A 17560-nucleotide genomic window follows, 5' to 3' on the forward strand; every position below is an offset into this window, starting at 1 on the left:
CCCGCCGAACCCCCCACCGCCCCTCCCCGCGCGCTTCGCCGCCTTGGCGCTCTCAACGACCTGGCTTTTGCGACCCAGCTCCTTGGCCGATCCAAGGGAGGACGTGATGCTGGATAGTAGGGAGATGAGCTGTACGTCTGAGCGCTGCTCGAGGGTCTCGGACTGGAAAGCGGAGGCGGCGGTTGGGGTTGCGGGGGTGAGGAGGGGGAGGCGGGCTGTTAGGGCGCGGAGAGAGCGGAGGATTGTGTGGTCGAGTGGAGGATCCGTGGGAGAGGTGGGGGAGAAGGGGAGAGAAGCGTCGGTTAGGTAGGAGGGTGGGAGGCTGGAGAGGTAGGCACGCAGGAGGGAGATGCGGCGGTGGAGCATGCGGATTGCGTTTTGCTTTGCAGTGAGGGAGGAGAGGACTGCGTGCAGGTTGGTCAGCTTGTTGAAATCGGGGAGGGCTCGAGAATCAGTGCCCATTGTGGGGTGGTCTCAGACATACGTTCTTCATCCTCGGGCGAAAGCTCCAAGCTCTCGCTCTCCACAGCCCCATTCACCTGCGCATCTCCCGCCCTCGCCTTGCCCTTCCCCATACTGGACTTCCCCGCAGCACTGCTCTGGGTCTTCGTAGTATCCACGGCCGTCGCGTTCCCCCCGCCCTTCGCGACGAAGTCCACCCCAATCATCTCCGTCTCGCCTGTCTCAACCGAGTACGGCAATTCTCTGAACCTGAGCTCCTTGCCTTCGCCACCTGGTGCGTCGATCTCCATGCTCGACTTCTCCGCGCCGGACCGCGGCTCCGTGACGCTCTCGTAGATGGTGAGGGGCAGCTTGCCGCCTGTTGCCGTGCCCTCGAGGACGGCGGTGGGGTGGAAGAGCAGCAGCAGTGCGGACTCATTGTAGAGGGTCTGGAGGTAACGGTGGATAGGGAGGTGGGTGTGTTGAGGGCCGGAAGGTGGGGCGAGGGTGAACCATGCTACGAGGTCGAGGGCGGGGGCTTTGTGGACATCCTTGACTGCAGCGATGTCAGCTTCGGGAGCCATTCTGAGCAAGGGACAGAGGTGGAAGGCCGAGATAGTGGAGCGAGGAGAGCTTACACTGCTCCAACCGGTCGTTGAACCACTCGTTGTCGAGCACCGCGTCACCGTCGTCGTTTGCCTTGACCAAACACTCAAATGCGACTTCCAGGGTGATGGTGCGGCCATCTTGCTGGCCTAATATCGCGCCTACGACCGGCCCGTCTTGTTTTCGTAGCGTGTGCCGCGTGATGTAGTCGGATATTGTGAGGAGAACAAGAGGGTGGAGCTGGATCTGTGGACTGGTGTCGGATGCACGGGCGGTTGATAGAAGAGGGTTTGCCTCGGCCATTGTGGAGCTGGTGGGAGGCCCGATGGCGCTGGTGAGGGTTATGAGGCCGAGGAGGCCGGGGTGGAGGCAGTGGTCGCGTGTCGGAGGATGTCTGCTGTTGGTTGTGTGTTTCAAAGTGAAGCTCTGGTGGGGGCTCGGGTGCTGGCGTCACAAACAGCGAAGCTCTCCGGCGCGTCAGCACGTGGTACTCCGCCTGTGAATACCCAACTCCATCTGTAGGCTAGGCACCTAGGTAGCTGAAGCTGGCAGGTCGTCCTTTAAAGCCTACTTCCATGCTCTCTCGATAGTGGTTGCGACATCTTTCTCGGTTAAAACGTAGTATACAGTAACCGTACAGAATCCCTCCATTTACTGATCCACCACAGCCAAAGTCCTAAGCCTAAATCCTCCTGGAAGAGAATAGAAGAAACCCCTTCGCAGCGCAAACAATGGTATCCAAAACCCGTCCCAGCCCCTCCTGACTCCTCAAAACCGTCTACTCTTGAGCAACCAAGCAAAGCGTTTCTAGAGTCTTCGTAGAACAACAAGACAGAAAGAACACAGGACGGTTAGTAACACAGCACATCGTACACTACAACCTGCAGCTCCTCACTAGCCCCTACCTCCCCCACTCCCCCGACTCCCTCATCGGCGTCTCAACATCCAGCTCTTCCTCACCATCTAGTCCATCTTCCGGCCCTTTCTTCAATCCACCCTCTACCTGAATCCCCCTTCTCACCCACTCCATCCCCTCCACCTCCTCCAAACTCTTCCTCCCCCGACTAACCTTCTTCAACAACCCCTCCACCACCTCCCTCACTCCCTCCCACCCCCTGCCCCTAGCAGGATCCCACTCCCCCTCCTCATCCCCACACCGCCACCACACCCAATCGCACCTCGCAATGCGATGCACCGTGCGTCCTCTTCCCCCATAGCCCCTCCGTTTCCCCGGCCCGGCGGGCGCGGGATCGAATGGTAAGCGGCCCTCGACTAAAGCGTAGAGCAGCACGCCGAGCGCCCAGGCGTCGGTTTGGCGGCCGTCGTAGGACTGCCCGAGGAGGATCTCCGGGGCCGCGTAGTCTTCGGACCCGCATCGGGTTGTCAGGAGGGGGGAGGCGGGATCGATGAGGCGGGAGAGGCCGAGGTCGGTTAGGGTTATTAGGGGGTTTGGATGCGTTGGGAGGTTGTTTAATAAAGCAAGAGCGGAGAGGGGGAGGTTGACGAGGACGTCTGCGCAGAGGAGTCAGTTCGACTGATACGAAACGGGCTTTCTCTTCAGCGCGGGAGTGCGGTAGAAGAAACAATACTCACTCTCGAGCTTGATATCCCTATGCACAATATTATGCCCGTGCAAATACCTCACCGCGCCCACCAACTCTGCAAACATCCTCCGCACCACCGGCTCCGTAAGCATCTCGCGCCGCTCACTCGCCATTTCGAACAGATCCCCGCCCGGACAATAGCCCAGCACCAGCAGGGCCTTCTCGTCGTCGCAGTCGAACGCCCTCAACCTTACGATACACGGATGCTTGACCCTCTTCAGCATCTCGACTTCTCTTTTCAGGCTCAGCTCGATGCGCTCTTCGTCTGCGCCGCCCGCGGGGCCGTGATGCACGACTTTGACGGCGACGAGGGCGCGCCGGTTGAGGGATGATTCGGGGGTCGAGGGCGTGACGCCTGGCTGCGAGGTGCAGAGGAGGACTTTGCTGAAGGTGCCTTGGCCGAGTTGGCGAAGGGGAAGGTAGCGGACTGGTTTGCGGGAGGCGCCGAGCCGGATGGTGAGGTAGTTTGCTGCGGGCACCTCGGCTTCGGAGTCTTGGAGGTCGGGCTCGGAGGTTGAGGTGCTGCTGCGGTTGCTTGGAGGTGGGGTGGGGAGATTTGAGGGGCCCGCGGGGTTAGTGGAGGTGTCGAGGCCGCGCTGGGCGGCAAGGTAGGCTTCGCGGTGCATGGATGTGATGGAGGACTTTCTGTCTGGGGATTGCGGATCCATGCCTGGGAGGGTGACGTTGCGAGGTCGGGTGTTGTGGAGGGGTTCTGGTATATATTCGCTGAGGCTTCTGTTGCGTGCGTGTGCGGCTGCGTTGTGTCTCTCTGCGCTTCCTCTTAAACCGTCGGCTGCGCCAGGTGTGAGATTCCCATAGGTTTTCCTTTTTGGAGGTGAGGTATCTAGTGCGGCGGGGGAAAGCATATTGAAGCTCTCGTCGCGGGGGAGGCTGGACGGTCCGCCCCGGGAGCTGGGGTGTACCGTGGTTGTGGCAGCTCGGTGCCATGGCCCCGGTGAGGCCTGCGTCACCAACGGCGAGGGCAGAGGGGTAATGTCTTGCAGCGAATTCAGCATCGGAGAAGATAACGCTGAGCCTGGCGACAGCGAGCTGGCCATGCTAGCCTGGGAAAGCCTGGTCCTCAGCACCTGTCCCTGGATGGGTATAGGCGCGGTGGCTGCGTGCGAGAGGTAGCTGTCGGCTTTGCTCTCGACTATTGTAGGGGTAACGGGCGAGTCTTGCGGCGTGGACACAGCAAGCGCGTCGAGGTCGGTCCGCAAGTGTAGGCCGGCGTCTGAGGGTGTGCGGACACATGGAGGAGCGGGAATGTGAGGGAGGGAAAGTGGATGAGCGGTCGGGTTGGTAGCAGGCAGTGCAGCGGTATGTGAGACAGGCTGGGTGTTGGCAGCCGCGAAGTCTGTACGAGGTCCGGCTTGGTATGTCTCGTCATCTGAGTATACGGCGTTATCGCGGGGGTAGCAGCTGGCGGGCAGCGCGAACTGCTGGAGCTCCGCGATAGGCGTGTTGGTGCATGTCTTGGGCTCTGAGCGAGGCAGACGGGCCTGTGTCGGTGCCAGGGGGCTGCGGGACTCGCCCATCTTGGTGTGAGTAGGTATGTGTAGAGGGAGCGGTGCAGGTGCAGGTACAAAACAACCTTACTCATACAGTACAAGCACAACGACCTCGATGCTGCAGCGCCAGGATGCGTGGATGCGTGGATGCCCTTGCGTCAGCGCGCGGCTCGCCAATCGAAACCCTCCGTAGCTCCACCTGCGCGCTTGGGGCTTGAGGGTCTCTTAGCATCCACAGACTCCACCTCACTTCAGAGAAAGCAATTGCATGTTAAGTAAGCTGCGCAACATACAATGCTCTGCGAAGTATGTCCAGACTATAACATGCTGGATGAGGAAAGATGCGATCCAAACTCTCACGAACCCCGCCCATCAGTCACCCACGTCATGCACCACTCATGCACAAGACCTGTGGCCGCTGTGGAGACGCGAACCATGACTGACCACCGGTATCCCATTCCCTCATGCCCATATCCTAACTACAGGCTGCCAACTATTCGCCAGAAGAACCATCCCAGCCAGCATCTCCACCCTCCAGAGCAGCATACCAACTCACCATGGTTCAAACTTCCCAGGCCGCTTCCGCGTTCTACAAAAGATGGCTGTTTCATTAGCCACGAGTTAAAAGATCTCAATCGCAGGAGAACCCAACCGGCCACCAACACTCACTTAGCCTGCTGAAACGCCCCATACGGACTGCGATAATACGGATTGCCGTACGGCTGTCCCTGGCCCATTCTCTCCGGAAGCTGGTGCTGGTGCTGTCCCTCCTCCACTATCCCCTGCGCCATCATGTACTCCCTCTGGCCGTGGCCGCTGTTCTGCGCGTAAGGCTGGCGCATCGGATAGCCGTAGTGCTGGTGTTGGTGTAGCGGCTGCGGCTGCACGTCGTAGGCCTGGGAGCTCATCTGCTGCTGCTGTGGATGCTGAGGGTATTGCTGGTGCTGCGTGCCGCTTAGATGGAGGTTCGTCATCGAGGCTGAAGGTGTCGGCACCACAATATTCCCCCCCTGGTCCTGCAGCTTCTCCCAGCTATCCAGCTTCTTCTCGAACGCCGCGACGCACGCCTCCAGCCCGTCGATCTTGTCGCAGAGGCCATTGTTCGCCTCAACCAGCGCGTCCACCCTGCTGATTAGCTTGTCCTGCACCGTTGTAGCTAGCTTCTCTACCGTCGCGCGCAATGCTCCAGTCTCGCCTGATGCGCGGCCCATGTTGTGTTCCACAGCATTCAAGCTTGCCCGGACGTCCGCGAAGTGCTCATTCAGAACTTTGAGTGTCTCGTCGTGCTTGCTGCCGATCATCTCCACCGCTTTCTCCTGATTGGTGTCCGTAGCGTGGTGCAAGGAGCTCGCGATATCGCCGAGGTGGTGGTGAACGACGTCGAAGTGGGTGAGGAGGCCTGGATCTGCGAGGAGTGGTGGAGCCGCCATGGCCGAAATCGGCGGCAGAGAGAACTCCTGGTGGCCGTAGAGAGGGGTGGGCATTGCGCTGGCTGCCTCCGGTGAGAACTGAGGGTGTGAGCGACGAGCGGGGCTGTAGGTGTTGTTGAGCTCTTGCTCGAGGAGCGGTGTCAGATCGGATGGCAAGTAGGGCTTGGTGGGTTCGCTCGGCTGTGGATGGGGTTGCGTGGGCTTCTCTGCTGAGAGGTTGTTATTTTCTTGCGACGTCTGATTGTAAAGGTCAGCGGCTAGCACGACAGATCTAATGAACGTTGCTCGGGCGGCTTCACGGAGTGAAGGTCTTGTCGTTCCCCGAATAGCTAAAGTTAACGGGTTCTTCAATAAACCCACCTCTGCAGGCCGTATGGCCTGTCGCTGCGGTTCATCAATCTTGAGCTGAGAGCGCATCTTGTTTGTCGAAGCCTCGGTTGCTGGTTGAGTGACGCTTTGAGCAGTAGGCTGGTCCTCTTTTATTCCAAGTGAAGCCTTCACAAGCGAAGTGATGTCCTTCTTGGATGAATCCTCCGTCTTCACCCGCGCTTTCGTAGGAATTTCGAAAGTCGTCTTTGCTGCGTCCGGCGTGATCTCCTCTTTTCTACCCTGAAAGACAACAGGAATAGTAGCGTCGCTGATTTGCGATATTTGACTTGCGGTAGAGACGTTGCGCGAATGTTCTTCCTTTATGTCGGCGAGGCGGTCGGTGTACTATCGAGTTCCATTTTGTCAGTTGCGGCTATAATATCGGGTAGGAGGGGCTGCTGAACTGGAACGGGAAGGCATGTCACACGCTCCTGTGATCCTCTGTGGAAACGCGACGCAAAACATGGATGGCCGTGCGACTGTTGGTCATATTGAGCAAACATGGCATGATACTGACTTGCAGACACGTAAATTATGACATAGCAGCGAGCAAAGAAAACCGAGAACTCACCTTCTGTACCGGCTGAAGCTTAGGCGACTCAAAAGGCTGCGAGTAGATCGACGGACTGTAGTACCGAGTAGGAGGCAGCAGCCCACCCGGCAGCAGCCCATCCAGCCTCCGTTGGTAGTCTTTCACACCATCACTCCAGCGGCCAACATGTTGCTGTGGCGTCTGAAAGCCGGTCGCCGGATCAAAGCCAGCAGAGCGACTCTGCACATCAACAACGGCTGCACGCATGGAGTAGATGCTGGGCACCTTCTGCACGAGACTGCCGACGCCTTGGGGACCGCAATCTACGAACTTGGCTAGACTCACCTCGCGTTCAGCGACTGGCGATAGTATGCCATCACCATTGTGAGCGGCCTCGTACTGGCCGGTGGTGATGCCCAACCCAGTTCCTCCAAGCGCATTCTCTCGCTTGACATGTGGTGGTGTATCCTTCTCTGGAGGGGTAGGCGGTGGCCTCGAGGGGCTTGGAAAGCTGAGCGACTTCTCAAAACTGGGCCTGAGAACCGCAATCTTGCTCGGCGGGCTCGACGATGGGCGTACAGGTTCGGAAGCTGCTTGACTAGCCGGCGTAGCGGCCTTGTACCGCGCGTTGCTATTCATACTAGCAAACTTGACCGGCGGGATCATATCCTCATCCGAGTCGTGCTTTTCAAATAGCTCCTTGGGAAGAGACGTGACCGTATGCGACCGCTGCGGCCTCTTGAGAATAGGCACAGGTACGCGCTTCGCCGTTCCCAGCACCTGATGCGCTTTGGGACCTACACCTGGCAGAAACGGCAGCGGCGCGATGTCCCCTCCATCCTCAACGATCATGCCCTTCGTCGGCGATCTGGCGCGTGTGAACGGGATGCTAATGCCGAGGACCTTCTTCTGCGGGCTCTTGGGCGCCTGGCCTTTCTTGCTGTTCGACCTCGTCAGGTCCCTTAGAGTGACGACAGGATTGTACGACTCCTCCGTAGGCTCCTCGAACGCGACGCGTGGCGTTGACGGCTCCGAAACGTTCATGCCCATCATCTTCTGCAGCTTGCTTTCATTGCGTCCCTCAATCTGCTGACGAAGCGTCGGCTGAGCGTCGGCTGTGTTGCCTGGGACGAGATGGAGCGGCTCCAGGCGGCGAAGGAGGTCGCGGCGAGGTTTGTTGCTAGGGAGGTCGGGCGTGTCGGCCCCGAAGGACCATGTTGTCACTGCCGGCGAGGGCTGTCGCGGAAGCATTGATATATCAGACTGACGGGCGTCGCTCCCTATCGTGGAGGTCGCTGGGGCGCGGAGTGTTGTGCCGGACATAGGATCTGGCGAACGGCGTTGTTGTTGGTAGAAAGCGTTTGACTTGAGCTTCTCGGTTTCCTGTTGGTAGAATGCGTTGCCTTGCAATCTATGTTTCTCGAGCTCGGATGCTTTGCGTGCGTCCCAGCCAGAGGATGCGGAGGAGACTTCGGATTCATGTCCTGGGATGGACAGCTTCAGCGGAGGGCGTTTTACTGGTGGCTGGGTCTGAGAGTCGACCTTGGGAGCCATGGTCAAGGAGCGACTGCGGTGAGCAGAAGTACGCGGTAATGACTGAGCACGCAGAGCGAGAAACAAAGTGCGGGCAAAAGCAGATGGGAGATTTTGGATGGTTTCGAGTGTGCGGACGGAGAAGAGGTTGTGGAGTGTTGCTATGGTGAAGGAAATTTGTTCCCAGCTGCACGATCGTCAACACTGATAAGATGACGGACCATGAATGCCACGAGGCCTTCCGTAGTGTCAACTGGGCTAAGGAGATTGATCGAACAATACATTTTGGTTACTGACTGTACTGAGGAAGTATGAATACCCTAACACAGCCCTGTGAAGCAGACAGTGAATTGTGTACACCTTCTGAAGAATTGTCCAAACTGCCTGACTGAAGCGTATGATGAAATGCAAGCGCGTATCAGCTAAGGAACTACATTCTGACCGCCTAGATACCTACGCGTTTTCGATCTGAAGCTTCACCACCACGGGCCGCACAGCACCTAGAGCACATCAATTATCAAAACTGTGATCCGCAAATCCTCTAAAAAGCGTGTGTCAGCTCAGAACTATGCTTCACAGTCGTATCAATCAGGCTTGATCCGTAGCCAGGGTAGATTGACCAATCCTCCTATCGTGCGTGGTGGCAGATAGAGTTCCTGTAGTTAGCATGTTACTGGATTTCGAGCCATCTTCACCAGCGCTCATTTCATCTTGAGCTCCACTGAGAATTGGGAAAGTGCTTATGAGAATGAATCTTAAACAAGAACCGCTACCCACAGAGCGCCCAATCTCCACAACGCAAGGTATCTCCTGAACCACCCACGCCTGCCCCCAAGTAAAGTGCAGAGTAAGAAATCTTGTGCCAACAGCTATACGCGCTTCTCGATCGGACTACAGGATCACACAACCTCCTCGCTTGCGGCTGCTCTTAGTGGCCTTTTGTGGTGGTTCCAGTGCCGCGACGATAGCCTATTGTCAGACGTGAGTGAACTTGCGTGAGTATGGAGAAAGCTCTGCAGAAACCGATCACGTACCTCGTCGAAAACGTCCTTCAGCTTGTACTGTGTAAGCGCCGAGCACTCCACATACTTTACCGCACCAAGCTCCTTCGCCATGCGCTCGCCGTCGGCCCGCTGCACAGGTGCCATCTTCTGCTTCGCCAGCTTTTCCCGGACTTGCGGGTCGTCCCGAAGGTCGACTTGGGTGCCGACAATAAGGCAGGGGACGCCGGGGCAGTGGTGGTGTACTTCGGGGAACCACTTCTCCCTCACGTTCTCGAAAGATGCGGGCGAAGTGACTGAGAAGCATACAAGGAAGACATCGGTTTGGGGGTACGATAGCGGCCGAAGTCGGTCGTAGTCTTCTTGACCGGCGGTATCGAAGAGGCCGAGAGTGTATGGCTCGTCACCGATCCTGCATCAAGTTCTGTCAGTCCATGGTCACGGTAAGTGCGACTCTAGTAGATGCGTGAGTTGTGCGTTCAGCAGAGGTTGCGGGCGCTCTACTTGGAAAGACCATCGGTATACAAGCGCTTGTGCCTCTCTCTGCGCCGCAACGAGATCAGCAGGACTCACATGACCGTGACCGCATAGTTGTCAAACACGGTTGGCACATATTCCGAGGGGAACTTGTTTGTCGTGTAGCTGATCAGAAGGCACGTTTTGCCAACGGCACCGTCTCCGACGACGACGCACCTGGTGTGGGGCAGTAAAGTCAGCAGTTGTACACCGTATCGGAAGGCAGCGCTGCTTCCGCAAACCCATCCCGAGTGTGGTCTGTGGCGTACTTTATCGTGGCGACAACCATGCTTGCAATGAGGGTAGCGGTATAGTTATTGAAGTTTGTGGGAGGTCAAGTCGAAGGTGAAGTGCTGTCGCTAGTGATAAAGCGCAGAGCGAATGGCCTCGCAGGCGTAGTGTGTATGTATGCGGCGTGAGCTATAGCGATGGAGAGCGGCTACGGTGTGAAAGATGGTGGTGTTGGGATATACGGTCGGTGAAGGATGCTATCCAAGAGGCGCCAGATAAGGTAGGGCGGAGCCTGATTCGAGTCAGAAATCCGCCGTGGCAAGGTCGAGCTAGGCAGTACTTGCGGTTGTGGATGCCAATTACCGTAGATGCTGGGCGGGAAGGCAGAAGGCGCGTGCTACGCGGAGCTCTTCGTCGTTGAAACTTGAAGGTGTGCAGGTCGAGGTCCGTGTTTGGGCTTGAGGTGAGCTTCCACCTTGGTGGTGAGGCCGGTCAAACTTCGGGCGGGGCTTTCGAGCTGTTGAGGGGAACTGGCCTGCTGGTGTGAGAGATGGAGGTTCGATCGACGAAGAGAAATGCAGGAGAACTTCCAGTGCGGGACAAAGCACGGCTGGCTCGACGATGCAGTGTGCAGAGGGAGAGGCTGAGGCGCAGATGCGGTGCGGAGTGGTGGGTGCTGGGCTACGGGCGAGGTGATTCGTCGCGTGGCGTGTGGCTTCAATCTGCGGCAGAGACGCCCGCGCGTGGATCTCGAAGCAACGTTACTTACCAGCAGGTACATGCAATCTCTCACTGCTGGGCGGGCCAGAACCTGGGCGTTTCACTTCTCCAGCGTTGTCTTCTTCTTCTTCTTCTTCAAGATTGCAGGATGGACCGAGTTCTTCAACCGCTCTTCCCCCGCGGAAAGCTGCGTAGAGGGCGCACACTGTGGTGTGAAGCGCCAGCAGAAACGCCCAGACATGTGATGGCCGAACGGCTTCTGCGCGAACCCAACACGCCTAAGGTAGGAGGTAGGGTTTCCAGGTATCACAGGGCATCAAATCCAAGTCTCCATAGTGCTTCGGCTGCTCTTCTGTTTGTACCGCATCGTCACTCATCAAAGTAAAGCAGCAGCCATGGTATGCAAGGCTGTTCTCAATAGTTAAGGATACCTCCATCGTCTCCAGCAAATCTCCTTTGCCTTCCTTCCCCCGTTCGTCATCCCCTTCCGCACATTCCGCCCCTACCGCGCCCTCTTCGCCCGAAAAGACTTGGGTCTCACAAGAGCCACATCCGCCTCAGCAACATCCCTCTTCCCCAGCGCCTTCCCACTCATCATGCTCTGAATATAGTCCATGATCGACTTCTCCTTAGCCGGATCCATGCTCCTCTTCTTCAGAACCGATCCCATCACCGACGGCGACATGTCGCGCTCTTCTGCATGATTTGTATGCGGAGCTTGGTATGAGGGGCAGGGATGGCGGACGGCGAGGACTGCCTCGATGTGGCGCTGCGCAGTGTTAGACGGACGGTGGAATGGGAGGGTGGGGGATGTGCGGGCTGGGTTCCAGCTAGCGGAGGATGTACCTCAGAGTGTCCCGCTGCCCTGAGCTGCTCGATCGCGCCTTCCATTCCGGGAAGCGGAACGGGGCTCCCAGATGCCGTAGAGGCCGCGAGGAGAAGAGTAGTGAGTGTGGTGAAGGCCTTCATGTTTCCGGCTCCTCCGGTTGACGTGTGATGTCCCCTTCGGCTTGCTCCCGCGCGGAGTTATTTTGCTGGGAAGAATTCAAAGGATGTGGAGGCTGCAAAACAGCAAGAGAGACGAGAACGGCCGAGGGAATGAGGGAAGGATAACGAAGACGAGTGAGGCTCATCAACACCGAGTCTGGTGGCTGGAGGGGAGAGCAGAAAGTCAAGCAACGGAGAAACGGGTGGGTACCTTATAGGGTCTTTGCAACATTTCACCCCTCGCCTCTTTGCGAGCCGTGGCTAGAGTCGGAGGTGCCGAGATGATGGCTCTGCAAGGGAACGCAGGTCCCACACTGCAAGGTGACTTGAGAACGGCAATAAGTTTCAGAAACACTCCCTCGCGACTGTCACAGGGAGGGAAAATCATCGCATCTCTCATGTCGGTCAGTTCTAGTGTGTTCTTCAGAAGCGCGTTCACAAGCGCGGTATGTGGACGCAACGCGTAAAGTGGTTGAATGTTGGAGACGCAAGGGTCGCCAAGACTTCGCGTTTACGAACAGTTCTACTAGGCTGCAGTAGCCCATAGTGGTATCCAGCCACTCTCGCCTTGTAAAGGGGAGAGTTGTAACCACACCGTTGAACCGATATCCAGCCCCCATGCGCCACCAGGCGCGGTGCTGTTCCAAAACCTGCCATGCTGTCCACTAATCTTACGCCGATCTACGTCAACACCCACAAACGAAAGTGCCGCGCCAAAATCAAAAGGGTATAATGATACTCAAGGCCTGAGTTTTCCAAGCGGCGCTCCAAAGTTGAAGCTCTGTTTCTTCCTGAGCTTGATTGCCATATGCGAATCGTCATTGAGTACCGGTTCGTTCTCCTTGTTCTCCGACGGGCTAGCTAGTTGCTTGGTTTCCGACTCGTCTAAAGGGGCCGGACGGCCCTGCAGCACAGCTGGTTTGTGCGCATCAGGGTCGTGCTCGATCTCTTGCAGTTTGTTCTGCAGTTCGCCCAGCATCGCAGGTGCCTTCGGATGCTCTGGCGTGCTGGGAAGAGCAAGGGGACCCTTGAGCGGTGGATCGTCGTCAATGTCGTAACCTAGCTGTTCCGCCGAGCGGCCGTTGGTGTCCGTGTTGTCTCGGGTGTGGCGGTTGTGAAGAGGCGAGTGCAGTGACTCACTCGGGCTGAGCGCACCCAGCTTCGCAGGCGTATGGCCGGCGTGCTTTACGTAGCTAGCTGGTGCTGGCGAGAGGTGTTTAGGTGTTGGGTTGGGCGAAAGCGGTCTCTCGTGCTTGAGCACTTGATCCACGCCTTGTTCTATGGCACTGGCGATAGAAGGAAAGTGGTTCTCGCCGTTCAAAGACTTCAGCACTGGGGCAGAGTCTTGGTCTTCGGAAATGCTGGGTAATCTGGACATAGGCGAACGTCGTCCGCCAGGCGGCGATGATGACGGTGTGTGCGAGCCTACTGAAGGCTCTACTGCAGCATGCGGAAACTCGTGGCCTCGATGGGCATGATCTGACGCCTGAATAATGGGTCACCAATAGTGTCCCAGTTGATGCACACTCGGCGAAACACCGCTTGGGGATGTCGGTTTGCGCTCACCTCGCCATCCTCCAGCTGACCGTTTGCTCCAAGCTTGCTGTAGTCTGACGCCAGTTGAGCCTTCAATCGCTCGATTTCCTTCCGCAACAACGTCCTCTCCTGTTCCCAGACCTCCCGTTCTTGCTTGAAGATATCCACCTGGCGAGTGTAGAGATTCTCCCAGCCAATCTCTGGAGCCGGTGCGGCAGATCCTGAAGTTGATCGTAACACGTTACGCGGTACGCTTCCCGCTAAGAGGTTGGGCATAGCTGGGTTGCCGAGTATTGGAGCCATTCGGGATGGTTGTGAGAATGTGTTCGGAGCAAAGGATGGGCGTGGAGCGTCAGTCCAAGAAGGTGGAATATCTTCCAGGGATGATCTAGGATATTGTCAGCAAGCTGAGCGCTCCCTTGCCCATGAGACGCCCTCGACCGCAGGTCCCTCGAGTTGTATTCAACTCTACGGGACGCGAAGACAGATCACGGAAGGCCGGCACTTACATGGATGACTGTCGAGGGGTTGAAGCCTCGGAATCGTCTGTGTCAGATGTCGAGGGAGGATCGCTCTGGGATGGATGAACGCCGTTTGAAGAAGTGGAATTGAAGGCGTTCGACGCTGAATTGCTATGATGCTGAGCAGAACTATACTGCCACTGGGAGTTGGTCTGGGCAGCGGTGAGTGAGGGTTGCCGTCTTAGGTGGTGTAAAGGAGCACGTACGAGATAATCCACGGGCACCCCGGTGGAAGCCAGAACGTTGAAGGGAATGTCCGCATGAGCGGAGGAAATTGCGTTGGGTTCCATAGTGATTTCTGCGTTTGAATGCGCAGTTCAGCGAGCTGTGAAGTAAATAGGGCAGTGACGTTGCAGCTGCCCAGATGATCGCGGTGCGCAAGGTTCCTTGCGACAGGCGGGAGGGAGTGCCTTCTGAAACGCATGGATCGCGCCGTACCTGCATGGCCGGGCCCCAGGTAACTAGGTACCTATTCTAAATGCACTCGGACCAAACGCACCTAGCCCTATACTAAAATGTTCGTTTAGTGCGGCATATTCTATTACTAGCATCTGAATCAACCTAGGGAGAGAGCGGATTCGCGCATGTATCTCTAGGATTTAACTAGTGACTTCAATGCCTGTTGAGAGGTTGGCGCAGGTGCTTGTGTATTCGAGCGTCCTGCATTAAGTTTCGGCCTACTACGATTGACGTGAATGTGTCGTTCAAAGATCAAACATGAATGTCCTAGCGAGCGCCCAGAATGCCAGCTTACTTCCTTCAGATATGCAGGATCTGGGAACGACTGAGAACTAATTTCTATAAAGCAAAACAAAACAAGCAGATAACAAGTGTGAGCTACTGCTGCGTCCGGAGATCGCTCCCATCCAACGCACCTCCCCCCTCGATCTCGATCCCTATCCACTCTGCGTTCTCAAACTTCATCAGACCTTCAAGGTCCCGCACGACGGCGCTTTTTCCCTTGCCCTTTGCCTTTGCCTTTAATGCAAACCGACCCGTGTTCTTAATATGTCGCAGATCAACCCTCACCACGATCCTTCGGATCAGAGGCTCCACATGCACTAGCTTGCCGCTAGCGAGTCTATCTACTATAAACTCATAAAGCTAATGCAATTACACTATAAATATGTTCTATATATAGTAGATCTCTTATGCTTCCTCTACCATCTAACATCCAACTGCATCAGCACCCATAAAGTGTTCCTATCTTAGAATAACGCCTTAGGCAATCCTGAGATTAAGGAAATCCTTATTATCCGCTTTATCGATTAAAACGCGTCCGTCTTCTTTTACTAAATAGTATATATAGACTTTATAGCGTGCCTTAAGCGGTAATCTTATAAACTTAGCTATACTTAAGCTATTAAGCATCTATTAAATCTTGATATCGCGTTCTATTATAAATAATAATAACTTACTAGGGAAGCTATTAATTACAAGATTAGAGTTATATTAGTTACTAGTAGGATGTTTATTTATTCAGTTACTTACTATATAGGTTATAGAATAAAGTCGTAGATATACTGGCTAAACTATTTTTCTAGTTTCTATATATATATAAACCCTAAGAGTAATAAACTAACCTTAAATTACACTCTAGTTTATTTTCTTCTATCTACTTATAAGTTTAGCCTAACCTTCTTTAAATCCCCTACCTACTCTTTATAGCCCCCTTCTTTCGTAATTCTTATTCTTTTTATCTTTTTATTCTTATAAACCTACTTTTTTCTTCCTTTCTATCCTCTACCTACTTACGCTTATTTCCTCTAAATTATAGCTCTCTACTTCTATATCTACCGCTATTAGTATACCTTTATAGGCTTAGATTAATATAATTCCGTTTACTAAAAGATTAACTACGCCCTATAATAGTTTCACTCTAAAACTACCCCTATAATAATAGCTAGCTATAAGAAAATTATATTTCCACTTATTACTCTCTTTACTACTAATAATACTATAGTCGAGTATTAGCTACTTCTTATTTACTATAGTTTAAATTAATCTTCCACTCCTAAATCCTTTCCACCTAATTCTTTTTAGACTAAGGCTCGCTTCTAAGTATCACGGTTGAATCTAAATATCTCTAAATAGTCGTAAATATGCAATTAATTAAGTAATAGTCGCGTTCTCTTAATACGACCGACTATATACCTATTATTTAGTTGGCTCTTACCGTCCAGGCTACCTTACTATAGCCTAGACCTGTAACACTAAGATCTTAAGAGATAAAAATAGGCTATAGCTATTTAGGCTAATCTACTCCACTTCTTAGTCTTTTATTAGCACTAATATAGAGCCGACTAATATTATAAAGCTATAAGCTTATTTATATCTAATCTACTAAAGAATTTAATTAATAATATATATATTTACGCTTATCTACGCTAGCGCATCTTTCGTCCTATATAAGAGGCTATTAAAGAATTTTTCCTAACTACTATAATAAATCTAAATTCTACTCCTACTACTAACCCTTTACTCTAGTAGCTTATTATCCTAATTTAATTTAAGGTTCTAAAAAATTAGACCTACTTACCTATATCTAACCTAGTAGACTATTTTAACTTCCTTACTAAACTAGAAGCGCTAGACTATTACTCTTATATATTAATTCTTAATTATACTTCTTAGTCCTAGTATAATCTATATCTACTACTTACTCTAAAGTTAGAATAGAAGAAGAAGGTTATCTAGATACTAAATAAAGTCTCTTTAGACTAGGTTAATAAGGAATAGAATCCTCCTTCTACTACTATAGGTAACTATAATTAGTTACTTAATTCTCCCACTTAGAGCTTATACTATTTCTATATTAACTACACCTTTAATTAGTGGTTAACTAATAGTTCTTCTAGACTAATATATAAAATTATTAACCTAAGTTAAGAAACGCTTCTCTAATAAAGTAAGAAGTAAGAAATACGTCCTAAATAAGTTAAGAAGTAATTTTACTACTAGATTATAATACATATTACTAAGTATTTTACTATAGACTTTATTATTACTAACTACTATCCCGCCTATATTACTACTAAAGAAATAGCTAAGCTAGTAAATACTACTACTTATAGAGCTCTAGAGAGCGAGTTTAGATTAAAATTAAAAGTATATTAATAAAATTAAGTATTTTAAGAAGAGGGTATTATTTAAATTCGTGTAGTCTATCTAGATAGCGTAAAGAATATAAAGACTAATATCTAGATTAAAAGAAAGCCGGCTAAAGACCTTATTATATAGTATTAATACTATAATGAAAGCTAATTAAATTATAGTAATTACTTTATTAAGTATACTTATACCTAATACTTTATATCTAGGATTTAATTACTTATATTTAATAGTTTATAATTACGCTATTCTATTTTAACTCTTTATAATAGCACCTTCTATCTTACTAAGCTCTAGCCTCCTTTATAGTATGTAACTGTCCGCCTATATAGCCTATATAACTATTAATAGGATTTAACCTAGATATCTACTAATAAACTCTAGATAGCACTTTCAAATCTATTTCTACTCGCTAAAACTATAGGAAATACATTTACGTGCAAGCGGTCTATAACTAGCTCTATACTCTTTTTATATAGAAAATTATTAAAAACCTCAACACTACGTCTATATACTATCTAAATAATATCTATAAAGGGCTAGAAGGATACCTACTATACTAATAAAGCTATTAAAGGTGGAATTATCGTTATATACCCTATCTATAATAAAGAATAAGTTAGAATTAGCGAGATTTTTTATTGCAATCTAAGTATAGTATAAAGAGTATTTAAAAGAGCTCGATAGCGTGCTAGTAGCTAGAAACTACTTAATATTCTTTAAAATCTTAACGAATATTATCTAGGACCTAGTAAGCTATATTCACCTAGCTTAGAAGTATCTAGTCTTCTAAAAAGTATATTATAATAGAACGAAATCTACTAAAACCTTCTATATACTATAGTTATCTAGCTTGCTAGCTAGTAGCTAGGCTTTTAAATACTACTAACTATAGGCGAGAGAATTCTTTA

The 17560-nt window shown here is 52.2% G+C and overlaps 6 protein-coding genes across 6 annotated transcripts; all 6 read right to left on the reverse strand.

Annotated features, from left to right (window-relative positions):
• Positions 1-52: 52 nt before the first annotated feature.
• Positions 53-1350, reverse strand: W97_03748 (uncharacterized protein; the record flags this gene model as incomplete). Its single annotated transcript, XM_007781642.1, has 4 exons — positions 53-109; positions 136-404; positions 485-997; positions 1080-1350. The coding sequence occupies 4 exons, from the start codon at positions 1348-1350 to the stop codon at positions 53-55; spliced, it is 1110 nt and encodes a 369-aa protein (XP_007779832.1).
• Positions 1351-1948: 598 nt separating this feature from the next.
• Positions 1949-4189, reverse strand: W97_03749 (CAMK protein kinase; the record flags this gene model as incomplete). The annotated part of the gene is made up of 2 exons (XM_007781643.1): positions 1949-2559; positions 2641-4189. 2 exons carry the CDS (start codon positions 4187-4189, stop codon positions 1949-1951), a joined length of 2160 nt encoding a protein of 719 aa, XP_007779833.1.
• Positions 4190-4827: 638 nt separating this feature from the next.
• On the reverse strand, positions 4828-8047 carry W97_03750 (uncharacterized protein; the record flags this gene model as incomplete). Its single annotated transcript, XM_007781644.1, has 3 exons — positions 4828-5829; positions 5953-6306; positions 6533-8047. 3 exons carry the CDS (start codon positions 8045-8047, stop codon positions 4828-4830), a joined length of 2871 nt encoding a protein of 956 aa, XP_007779834.1.
• Positions 8048-8917: 870 nt separating this feature from the next.
• W97_03751 (cell division control protein 42) lies at positions 8918-9832 on the reverse strand (the record flags this gene model as incomplete). Its single annotated transcript, XM_007781645.1, has 4 exons — positions 8918-8995; positions 9061-9439; positions 9601-9720; positions 9786-9832. 4 exons carry the CDS (start codon positions 9830-9832, stop codon positions 8918-8920), a joined length of 624 nt encoding a protein of 207 aa, XP_007779835.1.
• Positions 9833-10996: 1164 nt separating this feature from the next.
• Positions 10997-11463, reverse strand: W97_03752 (uncharacterized protein; the record flags this gene model as incomplete). The annotated part of the gene is made up of 2 exons (XM_007781646.1): positions 10997-11263; positions 11341-11463. The coding sequence occupies 2 exons, from the start codon at positions 11461-11463 to the stop codon at positions 10997-10999; spliced, it is 390 nt and encodes a 129-aa protein (XP_007779836.1).
• Positions 11464-12220: 757 nt separating this feature from the next.
• Positions 12221-13320, reverse strand: W97_03753 (uncharacterized protein; the record flags this gene model as incomplete). The annotated part of the gene is made up of 2 exons (XM_007781647.1): positions 12221-12967; positions 13048-13320. 2 exons carry the CDS (start codon positions 13318-13320, stop codon positions 12221-12223), a joined length of 1020 nt encoding a protein of 339 aa, XP_007779837.1.
• Positions 13321-17560: the final 4240 nt, after the last annotated feature.

This window comes from Coniosporium apollinis (assembly GCF_000281105.1).
Source record: "Coniosporium apollinis CBS 100218 chromosome Unknown supercont1.15, whole genome shotgun sequence".
Taxonomy (NCBI): domain Eukaryota; kingdom Fungi; phylum Ascomycota; class Dothideomycetes; genus Coniosporium; species Coniosporium apollinis.